The sequence below is a fragment of the Haemaphysalis longicornis genome, unplaced genomic scaffold (assembly GCF_048455015.1).
Source record: "Haemaphysalis longicornis isolate Haplotype H1 unplaced genomic scaffold, Haemaphysalis longicornis Haplotype H1 scaffold_7, whole genome shotgun sequence".
Taxonomy (NCBI): domain Eukaryota; kingdom Metazoa; phylum Arthropoda; class Arachnida; order Ixodida; family Ixodidae; genus Haemaphysalis; species Haemaphysalis longicornis.
Genome location: NW_027526422.1, coordinates 4,050,250 through 4,066,212, shown reverse-complemented (window position 1 = coordinate 4,066,212; position 15,963 = coordinate 4,050,250). Strand labels below are relative to the sequence as shown.

Here is a 15,963-nt window from a genome sequence, read left to right as displayed (position 1 = left end):
TGTGCCACTTTCACATGGCTCAAGCTACAGCGCAGAAAAAAACCGCGCTGACCTCCAACTTAATGTTAACCACATGAAAAACCTAAATATGCATGCAACAAAAACAGCATAAAACAGATAATCAAGAGATAAAAGCGCAGTATGACTGCCTTTGCACGTCATGGTGCGGAATTCCTGCAAGTGGTCAGCTTTTTCATGCACTTCCAGCAACTTGGCACAAGCACCCCCTAATCTGCGCAACACTGACAACTTTTGACACCAAATAGCGTCGGCTTCTGTGTTACTGTGTTCATCTATGTTTACACCCCTTTTTGCTAAATGTGTTCCATCACGAGCCTTGTCACAAGATGTGCACGCATCTCACTAAGGAGAGCAACTGCATCCGCTGGTCGCAGTTGCTCATGTCGAATTGTGTCATTGTGCAGTATCTGTATTTAGGAAAACCGACTTTCTCGTGCCTCTTTTTATGAAATAGTGCAGCTGACTTCTCACTGTTTTATATCCAGACAATCGTCTAAGCAAAGATGACTCCATTCTATCCTTCTTGCGTAACAGATTTCAGATGCCCGAGCTACAAGCAACCTCGTGCGGATTCCCCTTTTTCAAACCGTCTACAGAAAGCGGCACCAACTGCTAGGCAACAGAACAAACTGCACACTTTGGGGTGCTTCCCTTCCCACCTGGCGCCCTTGAGGTAGACGGGCTGTTCCAGGAGCGGTGCCTGCGGCGGCAGCAGAGCCTTGGCCGCCGTCCGCTCCCTGAGCGGGGGGGGCCCCACGACGGGGCTCCATGGCTTGAAGGCAGAGGCCCTAGCCATCTGGCTCTGCCGATACCACAGGGCTGGGTCCAGGCCCACGGCCATGAAGTCGCCGTCCGCATCGGCCTCTGGGGCGGCAGGGCGCACCGCCCGCTTCTTGCACGGGCCTTCTCCCAGCGGTGAAATGAGACTCTGCACCCAAGAGGGGGGGGAGGGGCCACTTTCTTTCTCTCTGTCTCCCACACGCACACACCACACTGAAGTACAGAAAACTGGCAGGAAAGCAAAAAAAAGAAGCTGGCACAGACAGATCTTTAGCACGCTAAGTTCTCCCGGAAATTATGACCGGCACACAGTTGAACGAGTAAAGTAGGGAAATCGCAGCTATATAGTGCACTGCTACCTCTGCATGCAGCAAAGAGCCAGCTGAGCGCAGCAGCAGACAGTAATGTGCCCCCTGGGCTGGGCCACACAGAAGCGCTCGCAAACAGCTGCCAGGCAGCAGCATGGCGATACGCTCTAAAGATGCCTCACAAGAACTTGTGGCTGGACGAGCTTGTGAATACTTGACAGCATGATTCCAGCGCTAGAAAGACGAGATAAGCACTGGTCCTGCCCCCTGCCATCTGCTTAGTGCCAGAATCATGCCATCAAAGATGCTGGTGGGGGCATTAGAGGCCCAGGCAGATGCCTGGGTGCCTTCCAGAGCACCCATGGAGTGACTGGGCAAGTCAGCAGCCACAGTGCGCACCATGTGACAACCCACACTTTGTCCTTCTCCTCCACTTTCCCCCAAAAGTGCTTGTTTTGAGCCAGTTGCTTGAGTTTGTGGCCTGAACAGAGCACAGCGATTCTTTTCCCTGTGGAAGAAGCCTGCAGTGCCTCCTTGACTAATGGGTGTGCAAGAGAACTTTCAATGCCACTGAAGCCCCCAGGTGCACAGTTACTTCTTCGAGCAGGTGGGGTCGATAAAAAAGGTCCCTGCAGCCCAGCCATATGCCGGCCCATTGTTCTGTTTGTCCACAGCAGCGTGCCGCGATTGGCTCCACAGTTTGCCCTTGACGTGGAAGCTTGAAAGTGGTGCGCCACCTCCCCACGCCCTGCTGACCATAACCGCCGCCTTGTTTAAAAGGCGCAAAGGGAACTGCGTCCACGTGTGCCTCATCGGCACGTCTCACCACCCCTGCAGTTGTAAGAGAGAAGGCATATCCCGGCCGCACCATCGACAGCATGCAGCGACATGTAGGTGCAACGGATCTGCTTCGTGGAAACTCAAATCCCTCAGAAGGGACGCGGACATGTGGGGTGGTGTAGTGACGACAAAAGTAGTCAAGTGTTCGACGAAACTTTGTTTGGTCAAGGGTCATATTTGCAATATTGCGGACGCTGACCAAGTGAAAAGTAAAACATTCAGTGTTTTGGAAGTCGTTGTCAGTGACCAAGTCAAAAATAAAACGCTTGATGTTTCACGACCCATACAGGTTCCAAAACTTCAAACTTTTTTTTTTTTGACTTGGTAAGTGACAAGTTCCGAAACACTGAACGTTTTAGTTTTCACTTGGTCAGTGGCTGCCATTTCAGACCTCAAAACCAGTTTGTCGAACAAAAAAAAAAATACTGGTTCGGTTACGGTTCAGTTCAGGTGAATTCATTTCATTCCAGTTCAGTTCGAGTTTAACTAGATCACAACCCGAACCAGTTGGCGAACTGGTTCAAGCTTGCGAGCCGGTTCAGTGGGTGAAATTATTAGCAAAGTGCGGAAAAAATGTTTTCCAGGTGAATTAAAAATACTGCTTTTTCCCAATAAAAGTCCCACAATCGTAAGAGCTACGGTGAGCCAGGTAATGAAAAAAAAAAAAAGCAGATGAAGTAGTGACGATTTACCAGCTACTTTTCCGCCCATCCCTTATGTTGTCCTAGGGGCTACTTAAAACCAGCAAGTCATAACCGCCTGTCGGGTACACTTTCTCCAGCTCCCCTTCTTTTTGTTGTTAAAATTGCCACCTCCTCTCTGGAATCACCCATCGTACTAAAAGTTAAACCCCTAGAGTTAGGCCTGGGTACCATAGAGTCCCTTCCGTACATAAACAGGGGCCATGTTTAAATTCCAGCGGTGTACTTATTTCCATCAGTTGTAGCATAAGAAAAATAATCCTAAAGAAGCCAGGTAAATTCTACCTGTGACTGTTTGGCCATTTAGCAGTCGCCTACTCGAGGGTGTAAGTTAAAGTTTTGTTAAAAGTGAGCCTTAGTTGTCCTCAGTCACATGCTCTGATCACTGGGATGCATTTTAGATGGCTATTACATATGTGTGCGTCACGTCTCTGTTATGTCCGACCACTGCCCCTGTTCCATACACTGAACTCCAGAATATTAGAACAGATAACTGCCATCGTTGTTGTGGTTTGAGGAAAAGGAAAGGAAGTGCACTGGGGATATTACAGAGCTCAGCAGGGAGCTTGCCAGCATACAGCCCAGGGAAGCAGAGGGGGGGGGGGGGAATAGAGGGAGAGGGGGAGGTACTCGTAAGGCACGAAATGGAAATCTTGTGAGAACGTGCTTTTGACAGAGCATCGCTGAAAAGACAAAACAGCAGAATCAGAATAAGTGCAAAGTACAAGCAATTGAGAAATGGAATAATGCGGGACCAGCTTCCTTTTTGCATGTGCCGTTTAGTGCCGTTTTTTAACAAGACAAAATACGTAGTGCCTGCAAAGTTGGGTGATAAAGTCTAGCAAAAGGAGAAATTGCGTGCCATACGCTGACAGCTATATCTGTTGTTATGTGGATCTGCTAAAAAAACGCAAAGTTGTCTGCTCTACACGTCCTGAAAAGCTAACTATTATACCAGGCATCACAGCACTCGCTGCATTCACCGTAGTGACTGGTGACAGGTTAAGTTGACAACAGAAGGAATGTCTCGAGAAAAATCTACCTTTTGAACCAAGCGATGGGCCTGTGGAAACATACTTGTCAAATAATATTGCCGCGTTTTATTTCCCAAAGCTACTCAGGACTGCGCTGTGAAGCGCACCGTATGTTGAAGGCCACCAGAGCAATTTAGACCACCTGGAGATCTTTATGTTTTTAAATGCATCATCAGGGTTCGTACAGACTTCAAAGGAAAAAATTCAAGGGTTTTCAAGGAATTTCAAGGACCAGAAAACACATTTTCAAGGTCCCCATCTAATGTTTTATCTGAGATTATCTATAGCTTTTTCAACACAATGCAAGTTTTTTATTGCACAATACCTAAGCATATTAGTACGCATTTACATAGGCGCTAACAGGTTCGTAAATACTCCCCCAGCTTCATTTTTTTTATTTTCATGGCTGGTATTTAGAGGTTTTTCTTTTTCCTTGGTGTTTTGCTGAGGCTGTTTGATTTCAAAACTTAGTTAATGTTGCCTGCATCTCCTGCATTGTCAGCAAGAGTATCAGCTGAAATTAAATCCGCAAGTGTTGCTGCTGGCCAGGGCAAACAATGTGCACGTCCACCATTTGCACATAAGAGCAAGCGCGGATGGAGCACATGGGGCACAGCAAACATGCAAGGAGTGAGCGTCCACAGACTAGATGGAAGATGCAAGATGGAGAACAGAAGCTGGCTTTCACTGGATTGTGTCGTGATATGGATTGGATTGACAAGTGCCTGCTCCCAATGTTGCCTTGTAATAATGAGAATCCACGAAACTTGTAATTTCACGCAATACACTGAAACTTGATTGTTGCAATGTTTCTTCACATTTGTTAACACCTAAAATCCATGACAAACACCTTAAATTCTTGTGAAAAGACGCGGCCATTGATTCTCTCAGGAAAAATCAAGGGTTTTCAAGGACCATTTAAAAATTCCAGGACTTTCCAGGCCTTGAAATTGACACTACTAAATTCAAGGGTTTTCAAGGTTTTCAAGGACCTGTGCGAACCCTAATCTCCCTGCATCAACGTTTTCGTTTTTCATTTACATCAGAAAAACGGCAGCCGGGTGTGGTGATCGAACCCATCCTTGTGGCCAGAAGCACAGGTCGGCATACTCACTTGTGAGCACACTCATTTGAACTAAAACTCACGAGTGAGTACGATGACAAGTAAGTACAGACCCACACAAAAAATGCGAGTACAATAACAAGCGAGTACAGATGTGAGTATATGTACTCGTGAGTGGTATTCATGAGTACTGTGCTCGCGGGTAGTACTCACGGATATTGTACACAGTACTCGAGAGTACAAAACTTGCAACTTAGATCACGCACGCGGATCGCGAGCGGTGATGAGGGGGTTATGAGGGGGGAAACTGCCGTTCTTGCAATTTCCTCTTCCACGGCACTTGCTCACCTCAGGGTTGCCATAGTGAAAGCAAGGGCAGGCATGGTGGCTTCACTGGACTTGCTTCATTCAAATTGTACGTCAATAGACCAAGCTCAGCGCGTAAATGCAAACGGTTGATTGCGAGAACAAGTTAGTACAAACTCCTTTAAATATGAGTAAATGTGAGTGAATATTGAGTAAAAAACTATGGTTGATTCCTCTGCCATAGGAATCGGTGAAACATGAAAGTGAAATTTGCAGCGAAATCTGCAGCTCAGCATGATTTGCGGGTCAGCGGCTGTCTTGCGGGTGTGCTTGGGGACCGAAGTCCTGCTGGCAGGGCGCTCCAGCAAAGGTGTACTGGTGTCATTTCCGTGACGGATATGACGTCAGTGAAATCTTGGTGTATCCAGGCATAAAACAATTTCGTGTTAAAATATAAAACCAGAAAACAAACCCGAAGTATAACGTACTCTTTAATACTAGAGGTTGCCTCCCCGCAAGATGACCCTGTGTGCAGGGGTGCACTCTCTAGAGGCCGCTTGCTTCGTTGAACTGGCGTTATTTCCATGACGGATGTGACGTAAGTGAAATTTTCGCGAATCCCGGAATAAAACACTTTCGTGTTAAAACTAGAACAGACCGAGTCCAAGTGCGAGTGAGTACAGGTTGAGTATGAATACAAGTGAGTAAAGATGAGTTGAGTACGAGTGAGGACTAATGAGTTTGAGCGCAGGTGAGTACAAGTACGAATGATTTTGAGTACAGACGAGCTTTTTGAGTGAGCACAGCGTGAAGCAAAATATTGTGATTGAGTTTGATTAAGTTCTTTCTGTTTTGCTGACCTATCGTCAGAAGCCAACGGCTCACCCTCCGAGCAGCTTTTGAGGGTCACACTTCTCGAGTATTTACTCTCTCCAGGTGGGCGACCTTTTCAAAGAAAAGAATGAAAATGTGACAAAGTATGCACATTTCAGGCGCTGGCCTTTGCCGCTGCGCAGAGCAGCAGTCTTGCGGCCCAGCTGTCATTACACAGTCGCAGCAAGGGAAGGGCAAAGTCGATGTTTCATACTGCCTGCAGGCTGCCCAGAGTGTGGCATTTTGTTTGCTCAGCCTTGCACTCTGCTTGCGCTACCAGCAGTAGAATACCTCTGCAACATTGGTAAACAAACCTTTTCTGATGTTCACGAGGATGGCTTGGTGGGCTAGTTGGTGTAGCATCATAAAGGGTTAAAGGCCAACTGCACTCAAAATTTCGACCTCTTGAAAACCCTATTTTCGTATAGTCTGCTTGAAAAGAAGGCAACACGCAAAATAAAACAGCTGAAATACGCGCGTGGACGCCGCAAGTGGCCAGCAAAAAACACCGATTTTGAAACCGAAACCGAAGAGAGCGCGGCCATTGTAGTGACGTTGCAGCCGTCCAGCGAGCGGCCGGACGGTCACCAGCTCGGGGGAATGTCTGCGCGCAAGCTCTACGCGCGCACGGGCAGCACATGGGTGAAGCGCGCGCAGCAGAGCTCGACCGGTTCTCCAGCTGCGTGGCTGCGTGGCTGGCCAGAGGAAGAAGTCCCCGTCGGCTTGAACGTCACAGGCGCGTCATGGCTGTTTACGCGATCCGCCGGTAGGTGCAGCGTGGTCTGCGGCGGAGCTTTTTTAAACGCTTCTGACTGATTAACGAGGCGTGTTATGGGGCTGCCACTTGTGTCCCAACTGATTTGAGGGTACTTACTACGCATTAAAAATAAATTTGGTCCACGTGAAATTTGAGTGCAGTTGGCCTTTAACAGCGCACAAACACGACGACACAAGGAAGAGAAGACAGGACAAGCGCTGATCCTGTCTTCTCTTCCTTGTGTCGTCGTGTTTGTGCGCTGTTAACCCTTTTCTGATGTGATGACGAAGAGAGTGTTGATAGTGTTGTGACTGATCTGAAGGGGAAAGTGCATGAGAAGTTGCAAAGTTGATGGTGTGTGAAAGACAAAAAGCATACTTTTTTGGTTCAGTTCCACTTCGGGTTCAATGTGCTCAAAAAATAACAGTTGGTCGGGTTCAATTCCAGCAATAATCCAATTCGCTTCCGGTTTTCGGTTCGACACCTAGCTGTTCGAAACGACGATGAAAGTATGGTCACAGCAATGATGTTCGATGCTGCTAGTGCAAGGTGGGTTAGCATTGGAAAGGTGTTAGGCTCATGGCAAAGGATAAGTCATTTCGGGCCTCGGTGAAAAAGGGCCTCAAACGGACCACACGTTCCCACGTGTCTCCTGTGCAGTCCCACTAATTTCAACGCACAACTTCGCGGCTGCACACTGTTCGGTGGAGTCTACACTAAGAAGTCCATGTCAGTGTGAGCACCCGTCGAGACAGCAAGGGGTCAGCAAAGCTCCCCGTTTACGGCTCCTAGGAACTGAGGGCAAAGCGCAGGGTGCCTGCCGCACACAGCTGCGCTTTCCCGAAGCGTCACGCGAATCTTGGGCGCATCCGCAAGCTCTGACAAAGTAAGCCCGGACAGCAGTGCCGTAAATCTAGGCCGCGCAACACGCGCACGTCCGCCCCAAGACGGCGGTTGCGGGAAGGAGGGATGCTGTCATAGTAACTTGCCCCCCGCAGACCCGGCCTCCTTCCCACATCGCGCTCGCGTGCGTGCTCGCCTGCACTTTACGCCGCCTCGACTCTGGCGCAGCCACTTCGGCATGTCATCTCAACCGGGCTGGCCGGCGCCACCTGGCTTCTTCTGCGTGTTCGCCAGTGGGGGAGGACGAGGAGCGCCCAACGCCGTCATTCAGCGCGCACAGCCAGAGCGCCGGTCCTGCGGGCCCTGTGCGGGTTGCCCGGCGCGGTTTGAAAGAGCCGCCTTCTCCCGGCGGGGCCAATAAATAAGCGGGGTGGAGAGAGGGCGACCATTGTGTGCATACGCCCATCAAAAGAGCAACAAGGCAGCGCCGTTGTTCGCGTCGGAACCGAGCTGCGTCGATGAATTGAGCCAAAGGGAAACACAACAGGAAGTGGACGCAACAGCGATGGCCATAACCGAGGCTCAGCAGCCGCGTTTCGGCGAGCGACAACCCAGCCTCGACCAAAGCTCAGCATCAACACCGAACGGGTCCGCACCGTGATTCGGAGCTTCCAGAGCAACCTGACGCTCGCCCAGAACAGGCACGGAACAAAAGCCACGCGGACAGTGAAAACATTCGCGCCAAATTACCCAGCAGACGTGCCGGCGCCGAGAGGAGCGGCCGCAGCGAGTGCGTCGCTGGGAGCGCCTCTCCGCTGCAATCGCCCTCAGGACCATATGCTCAACGCCAGGTAGGCCACGCGTTTTTGCCCAACGACGTGCCACGCGAGCTCAAGCTACGGGTGACCTCAAGGGTGTCGCCCGAAAAGCCCCTTCCCGGAACGCCCTTCCCGTTCGAGCGCGTCCCGTTCCCGAAACGCCCTTCCAAATTGAGCCCGTTCCAATTCCTGAAAATATCAGTTTCCGTTTTCGAAAGCCTTGTGTCCACGGAACGGGACATGCAGCACTGAAGCTCTCGAATTCTGGCAAATTCCGGCACACACACTTGTGGCCGATAGAAGTTTGCGAATGCCTGACGGAAGCAAAGATCATGCCCCCCTCCCTCTAACGGCGACGATGGCGCAACGCATGCTTTCGCGTGACGGATTCCTTGGTTGGTCAATCCCACACTGCGAGTATGTGCAACTCCGGAAGTACGCACCACTTGTCTAGATACCCCTAGCAACTTTCGGTTGTGCACTCCGTAGGCCTAACGTTCGGGTTTGAGGTGCACGGCGAGAGTCGGTGCCTGCTGCTCGGCGTTCGCTGTCGAAATGGAGCAATCGGATAGACGCCGGCTTCATGACGCGAGGGACTCAGGTTCGATTCCAGCCACTGGAGCGCTTTCTTCTTCTTTCACTTCACCCACGATCATTCATCATCACCGTCAGAGAAAGCTGGCTTTCCTGCAGGGCGTACTGGCGCACAACGGCATCAGTGAAGCTTCGCTGAAACACTAAACATTCGCTTGAAATTGAGCGAAAAATTTTTTTAAGATGTCCATGACAAACACTGCCTTCACAATACAAAGATAGAAATAGAGCCCCGAAAGCAATGACGAGAACACGAATAAAACAATGGTGAAAATGCACGAGCCAGGCACTACGTCTTGCATCTGCACAAAGACAGAACAGCGCACATGTATTTCTTTGGCGAAAAACAAAAGAAAAGATTCAATTTGAGTGCAAACAGGCGTCTGCGCTGGAACATTGCGCAATGTAAAGCGCTTTGCGTGCGGTGCCTGCGCAGACGCATTTTTTTAGTCGAATCATGTGTTGGGCTGTGTCATCGGCCTAAGTATGCAGAGTCCCCCCCCCTCACCCCATTTGCTCCCTCCACTCGGCTGAGGGGAGGATTCCGCAATGCTTATGCATGGGGAAATCAATTTCCAGGACCTCCTCCCCTGGAGGCTCGAGTGGAGGAAGGATCCAGAATACCAGGGTTGGGTTGCTCATTCTGGAGCACTGCGGTGAAGAATGCTTCCCTCGGAAGACCAAATGGGAAGGTCGTTTTGTACCGGGTTTAAACGGGAGGTTTACAGTAGCATGTGTCATACTAATTAACTATGGAAGGAAAGGGAAGTTGGGGGAGGGTCCACACGAGTTGGATGAGGTTGCGGAAAAATAAAAGGACGGACGCAAGGACGGCAGGTATTTGATCGAACGTGATGGTCAACAGCAGTGCAGTTTTGTAGTGCCGCTCTCAGGCGAGGAGCGGAGTGCGAAGGCACACGGCCCGAGCTGCGACAGCCGCTGCGCCACGTATGCGCCAGTTGTACGCTCCTGTAGAGGCGCACGTTCGGCCAGCAGGTTCAACCTTTCCAAATGTCCAATGTGAACATCGCACCTGCGCACTGAACGATGCGGTGGGTGCGTCGCCTTCTGCTGCCGCTCTGCGCGAGCCCAGCTGTTCCCAAAGCTTCCTTGTGCCGCCTCGCCCCAGCAGAGAGCACTTGCGTTCAAGCTCCCAGCTGTCAGAGGTGCTGCATTCGCTTTCCAGGCAGTCGCGCACAGCTCCGCTCCACCCTTCGGTTCCCCTCTCTGTGCAGGACCTGCGTCAAAGCACGTGCTCCTCTTGTCCCGACCTTGTCGCGCGTTTTGCAGATCAACTGCGGGGTCAGCGGGACCTGATGACCAGTCTTAAGGGGGGCACCCGAGCTGCAGCATAGGTGTCCGCTTCATTTTTGTCGGCTTCCCGTCGATGAAATGAACAGAACATACCGCCGGAGAACAAAAACGTGCGGTAAGGATTGAGCTTGAGGGTGAATAAACAGCGCTTCCAAAATCAGCGTACGACCGTAGTTACTCTGGCAAATTTGCTAGGTTCGAAGTCTCTCCGATTCGGCAACGACGACCCATTCTCGGGGGCACAAGGGACGCAGAAAATCTGTGCAGCGAATAGACTCCGCTCATGCAGACACTTCTTTTGCCGTGGTGCACTTCACCCGTTTCTCTAAGCGCTTACGCTGATTGTTGGTGCAGCTAACAACGGCGTAATCCCGCCCGGACGATCTTATGATGCATGCAGGGGTCATCCACCGGCTCCGGTACAGTTAACGTACTGTGGCTGCACTCCAATGCCTCTAGCATGGCCGAACTTCCGGCACCTTTAGTCCGGCTGGATTCCAACGACCGCATCTCGGCTCTCCTCCCGTGGCCGGAAGCAGGCCGTATGATCGTAAGCCGGTCGACTGGCCGACGGAAACTGGCCGTTGGATAGCCATGGGAGTACGGCCAAATACGGCCAAAAGGCCCACATTTGGACACGGGCCGAAAACGTCTGCCGGAAAAAGGCCATATAGAAAATCACTGGCCAAAGTACACCGGCTTGAGTTAGGGCGAACATTCCTGTGCTGCCTGGGGAGTAGCTTCTGTACATCGCCAAGTAAACGCAATGACGGCAACCTGCCCATAATTAAGAAAATAAACATAAGTCTGGCGTCCTCTGGCACGGCGAAACGTAGCCTCACAGTCAACCCCCGTCAGGACAACGCGCATGTGGGGCGGCCCGCCGCCTTAGCGAATTGGGAACGGAATTTATGGGGGAACCTAACAGGCTCGGACGCTTTGAATGTTCTCCTTAAAGCACTGTTGAAGTTGTCGCTGTTGACATACCGAATAAATGGCACTAATTTTCGATGCAGCATGGACGTCTGATATCCATGCACGGCACGTTGCAACAGCGTCGGATTGCAGCGCCGTCTGCTCGCCCCGCAGTCCCCAAGAATTGCCCGCCAGGTGGCACCTCGATCGTTAGAAAATGGCGGCGCCTAGTGCACGACGGATATTTCTCCTCGAATCCGTGTGGACCCACCTATAGATCATCCCACAAGCTGCGTGCAGCACTGTGGAGGCTACATTGTTGTCAACAGTCCGCCCACTTCACACTTGCGACGAAAGCAAGCGAAAGAGATGGGATTACCGTCGCTTTGTCGCGCAACGATAGTTTTTGGCCAATGGTCGGAACCAATTTTTGTCGCCGCGCGACAAAGCAATGGAATTCCCGTCGCTTTCGTCACACTGTGAACGGGCCTTAAAGGGACCCTGCAACACTCTTTGAGAAGTGCAACTAAACCTGCACGCCGTTTAGATTACACTGCCAGGAACACCTGAGCCAAATATTACAGGTGCACGTGAAGCGGTGAGCGCGCAAATCGCTGCGAAAGACGCGGAAAAACTAGCCGCACTCTTCAATTTTCCTCATTATGCACCCGTGGCATAGCCTAAACGATGTCATTAGGCCACTGCTGTCCTATTGGCTGTAGCTGGCAAACTTCGCAGCATATTTCTCGCATTTACTGTGACGAACCACAGTTGTCCGCGCTGTGTATTAACCTCTTCTATTTCTGAACCTGTACGGACAGTTTTGGCGTTTCTTTTGTGTTTCGAGTGCGCGCGGAGTCGTACGAACCCAATACCCCCTTTCAACGAGACCACTCGACAACAAACGTTTACTGCTTCAAAAACGCCCTACCAGCCCGAGCGCGCGCTCGCGAGCAGGCAGCCATGCCTGCTTTTTTGTGGCACAAGACCGGAAATAGACCCCTCCACGTTTCGGTGAAAAGGAGAAAACTCCCTGGCCTCTGATATATCGAAGGCCGCCGAAGACAACGTCGCGAGCCGCCCCCCTCTCCGGGAGAGAGCGCGCAGCTTTCGTCGCGTTGTCCGCGGTCGAGTTGAGAGGGAACGATTATGCGCGATTTCTCATCGCGCGTAGTTTCGGTGATAGTAAACGAATTTTCATAATTCTTGCGGGAGGAGATTGCTGGGACAATAGACTTTACCCAAAATACATTCCGAGTTGTTGATGGTAAATGCTGCAGGGCCCCTTTAACTCACCGCGAAGGAAGCGACAGAAGGCGCCGGGGCATGGAGGGGAGAGGGAAATGCCCTGTCGGGGCCCCCTTCATGGCGAGTTAGGCGCCCTCAGTGGGCGGACTGATGACCATGGATGACAACAATGTAGCCTCCACAGTGCTGCACGAAGCTTGTGACGTGAACTATAGTGGGTAGCGTGACGCTATGCCCCTATCGGGGGCGTCACAACTACATCTCGCCAGCGTGTCTAGGGGGATATTTAGGGAGCTTGAGTGGGACAACGCAGCATTACGAATAAATGGCGAATACCTGAGCAATTTCAGGTTTGCAATCGACATAGCCTCGCTCAGTGAGTCGGCATAGCATCAGCAAAAAATGATAGAGGAACTATACTCAGAAGGCTTGGCCGTGGGGCTACAAATAAATATGAATAGATCTAAAGTAATGATAAATAAACATGCCGAAAGAGCCCTCTTCAGCTTAGGAAACGCAACACTAGAACAAGTAGAATATAAATACCTCCGATAAGTTGTCAGTGCGGACCCAAACAATGTGAGGGAAATCTGGCGCAAAATAGGTAAGGCTGGGGAGCACTCTGCAAGCACTCCCAAATAATCAAAAGTAAACTACCTCTGTCGCTCAAAAGAAAAAAATACAAACAGTGAATACTGCCGGTGATGACATACGGAGCAGAAACTTGGCACCTTACTACACACGGGGGAACCAAACTTAGGTCGGCCCAAAGGGCAATGGAAAGAATGATTACAGGAGCAACACTTAGGCAAGCTTTCTGGATCAGGGAGCAAACCCGTTTAAATGATATCAGAACTGAAATAAGAAAAAGAAATGGGCTTGGGCTGGACACGTAGTCAGGCGAAATGACAACCCGTGGACAATTAGGGCAGCAGAGTGGGTGTACCGAGAGACGGGACCGCAAGGGGAAGGTCAACAACTCTACGGAGGGACGAAATTCGGGGGCGAAGAATGGACTCGAGTGGAGAGACCTTCGCGCTGCAGTGCGCCTGAACAGGTTGTTGATGAATGATGACGATCTTGAATATTCCAACGTGTGAACATCTGAAACTGGAGAGATGATGACCGGAAACATTTCGCGTTAGGCATTCCGTTGTATATCTGTTTTGCAATCCTAGCGTTGGCCTTATCGTGCTGTTTCCTGGTTGCGTAGTAAATGAAAACAAGCCGGATGAGCTGTTTTATTGGGTTATGTTCCGGTAAATCTTGCAGCCGTAAAACGTTTATTCCGTACTCCGGAGTGTATAAAGCCTGTATACGCCTAAACACTCCGTCAACCAAGTCACGGAGTAAATACGAAGCGATAACATACCTTTGCTCTGGCTGAGGGCGGAGTTAACGCATAACCTCCAGGAAAACTCCCGCTGAGAAGATTCGCGCCAGGAAAAGCTCCGTCTATGGGCGGAGTTAAAGGTCGAGCCTCTAGCGAGATCTCGGCGCAAACGAGAGGGCAAGGTGGCTTCTGCTCCCCTGTGGACGCGCAGGGAGACAGCGAGATCCGATACAGAAAACGCAGCCTGTCGCGTGCATTTTCCAAAAAGAGACGCCCTTGACGTTTAAAAGGCATGCAGGAAAGGCAGTGTTACGAATCAGCCCGCCGCTGTGCTTCGTTCAATACTCCTCAGCTGTGCGGCGAAGCCTCCACTACGTGCGCTCTTCAAGCAGGCCCCCCTTGTCGGTGACTCACACTTCCAGCCGACAGAAAACAAGCTGCGACAGGGCTGGGTCTCAGGCGTCTCGCTATCTATCGGCGTGATTCAAACCAGCGTTGGCAGACGAGGCACGCTTCAACCTGTCCGAAGGACGCAGAAGCTGTTGCGGAGACCTCCTCTCTCCCCTCTCTCAGACTCAGCGTGCGCCGCTACTACCGACTGCTCACGAACTCGGGAAAGAGCGTTGTGTGCGTCTGTGCCGTTCGTGTCGTGTGCAGAATCTAGAGGGAACACTTGTTTTGAGCGTTGGCGCTTTGGGTATAAATAAGACCCCCCAAGCACTGTAGTTCATTCCTGTTTGAGCAGTGAATCAAAACTGTCACTCTGCTAGAGTCCTGTATAACCTCGCTCGACGGGGCATTGTTCTTTGGCTTCGGCTCATCTCTCGCTATGAAGTAAACAAGTTACGTTTGCCTACGGCTTCTGGACTTCTTCACGGCTGCAACATTGGCTGGCCGCTCGCTTCACCACGCTACCACACGCATGTCGGAGACGACGGAGCTCGGCTCAGGTCGGCCTTCCCGTACGCAACACTGGTTGGCAGCGGTCGGATGGCAACTTCGTAACACCTGGAGCCAGCGGTGCGAGATCCAACACCACGGATGTCGAGGCGGCTTCGGTCTTCGCAGAATTCACGGCGGTCAATGGTGAGTGCGGGACTTTTCTTCACTGAGTTTTACCAGGCTTCTGAGGATAGCTCGTAGGGCGTGTGTTTTTCGCGTGGGTTATTCGCGCAAAACAATTTTGGAGCAGTGGGAAAGCAGTACTCTAGACCGGACATGAATTTGAAGGCGTTGAAAAAACCGCAGTTGTTGGAGCTAGCAAAAGAGTTGCGCTTGGATGTTTCGGACGCGTTGAGAAAGCCAGAGCTGATACAGGCCATACTCGCTGTTGGAGCTGACAATGATGAGCTGTCGGAATGCATTGAGCGGATCAATGGCAGGGAGACCACGAAGCTTTGTTTTGTAGCCGTATGGCTGCATTGAGGTGGATGTCAAACTTTCCTTCGCAGAAACTTACTCCACCTTGGGGATTTCCCCTAAATCTGGTCGATTAATACTCCGCTCAATGCCTGAAGGAACTGCCCTCCTCCAAGGAGTAATGGATAGCCCGAAATACTCTGCTAAACGCCCCCAAAAGCTCCCCTCTCTAGCGGAATAAAGAGTAAAAATACTCCGCTAGATACTCTAGGAACTCTCTTCTTTAGGGGAGTTTATAAAATACTGCCATCTTGCGGAGTAACTAAAACTCCGTACACAGAGTGCGCTGGAGGACAAGCCATTTACTCCCTACCCGGAGTATTTCCGCTTAGAGTGTGCTGGACGCACGCACTGATGCCGTTTGGCGTGGCCCGTTGAACTCGCAGGTTTCGGCACACAACTTTGGTGCTCACGTGGGGAGAAAACTGCGCCCGGAACAGCAGGAACGAAAATGTGGCCTACGGCCGTTTCGTCCAAGGGAGTTTTATAGAATGCCAATTTATACAGTCAGTTACGTCCATTCTAGGAAACATGTTTTGTTTGTCCAGCTGAGCGTTTAGCTGTTCATTCCGTTCCGTTTTTCGCAACTGAATCTGTGAACTGTAATTATATCACTAACTAGAAGCTCTCAAAATTATTTTCAAATGCAATCTCCTGCGCTACGCGCAAGTTTTTTCCCTTTAAGTCAGAGCTGAAGCGCTTTTTTTGCTGCTTCGATTATATCCCAATGCGGTATTAGCTAAATGGTTGCAAAATAGAGGACATTCTGAAAAGTACTTACGCACGCGCAAAGGAA

The 15,963-nt window shown here is 50.8% G+C and overlaps 1 protein-coding gene across 1 annotated transcript in view; it reads right to left on the bottom strand.

The window, feature by feature from the left end:
• The window catches only part of Snoo (Sno oncogene), a 112,756-nt gene that overhangs the window by 24,721 nt on the left and 72,072 nt on the right, over nt 1-15,963 (bottom strand). The window contains exon 3 of the mRNA XM_077675726.1: nt 681-949. Within this exon, the coding sequence (XP_077531852.1) occupies nt 681-949 (269 nt within the window). The remainder of the gene's footprint in view (nt 1-680; nt 950-15,963) is intronic.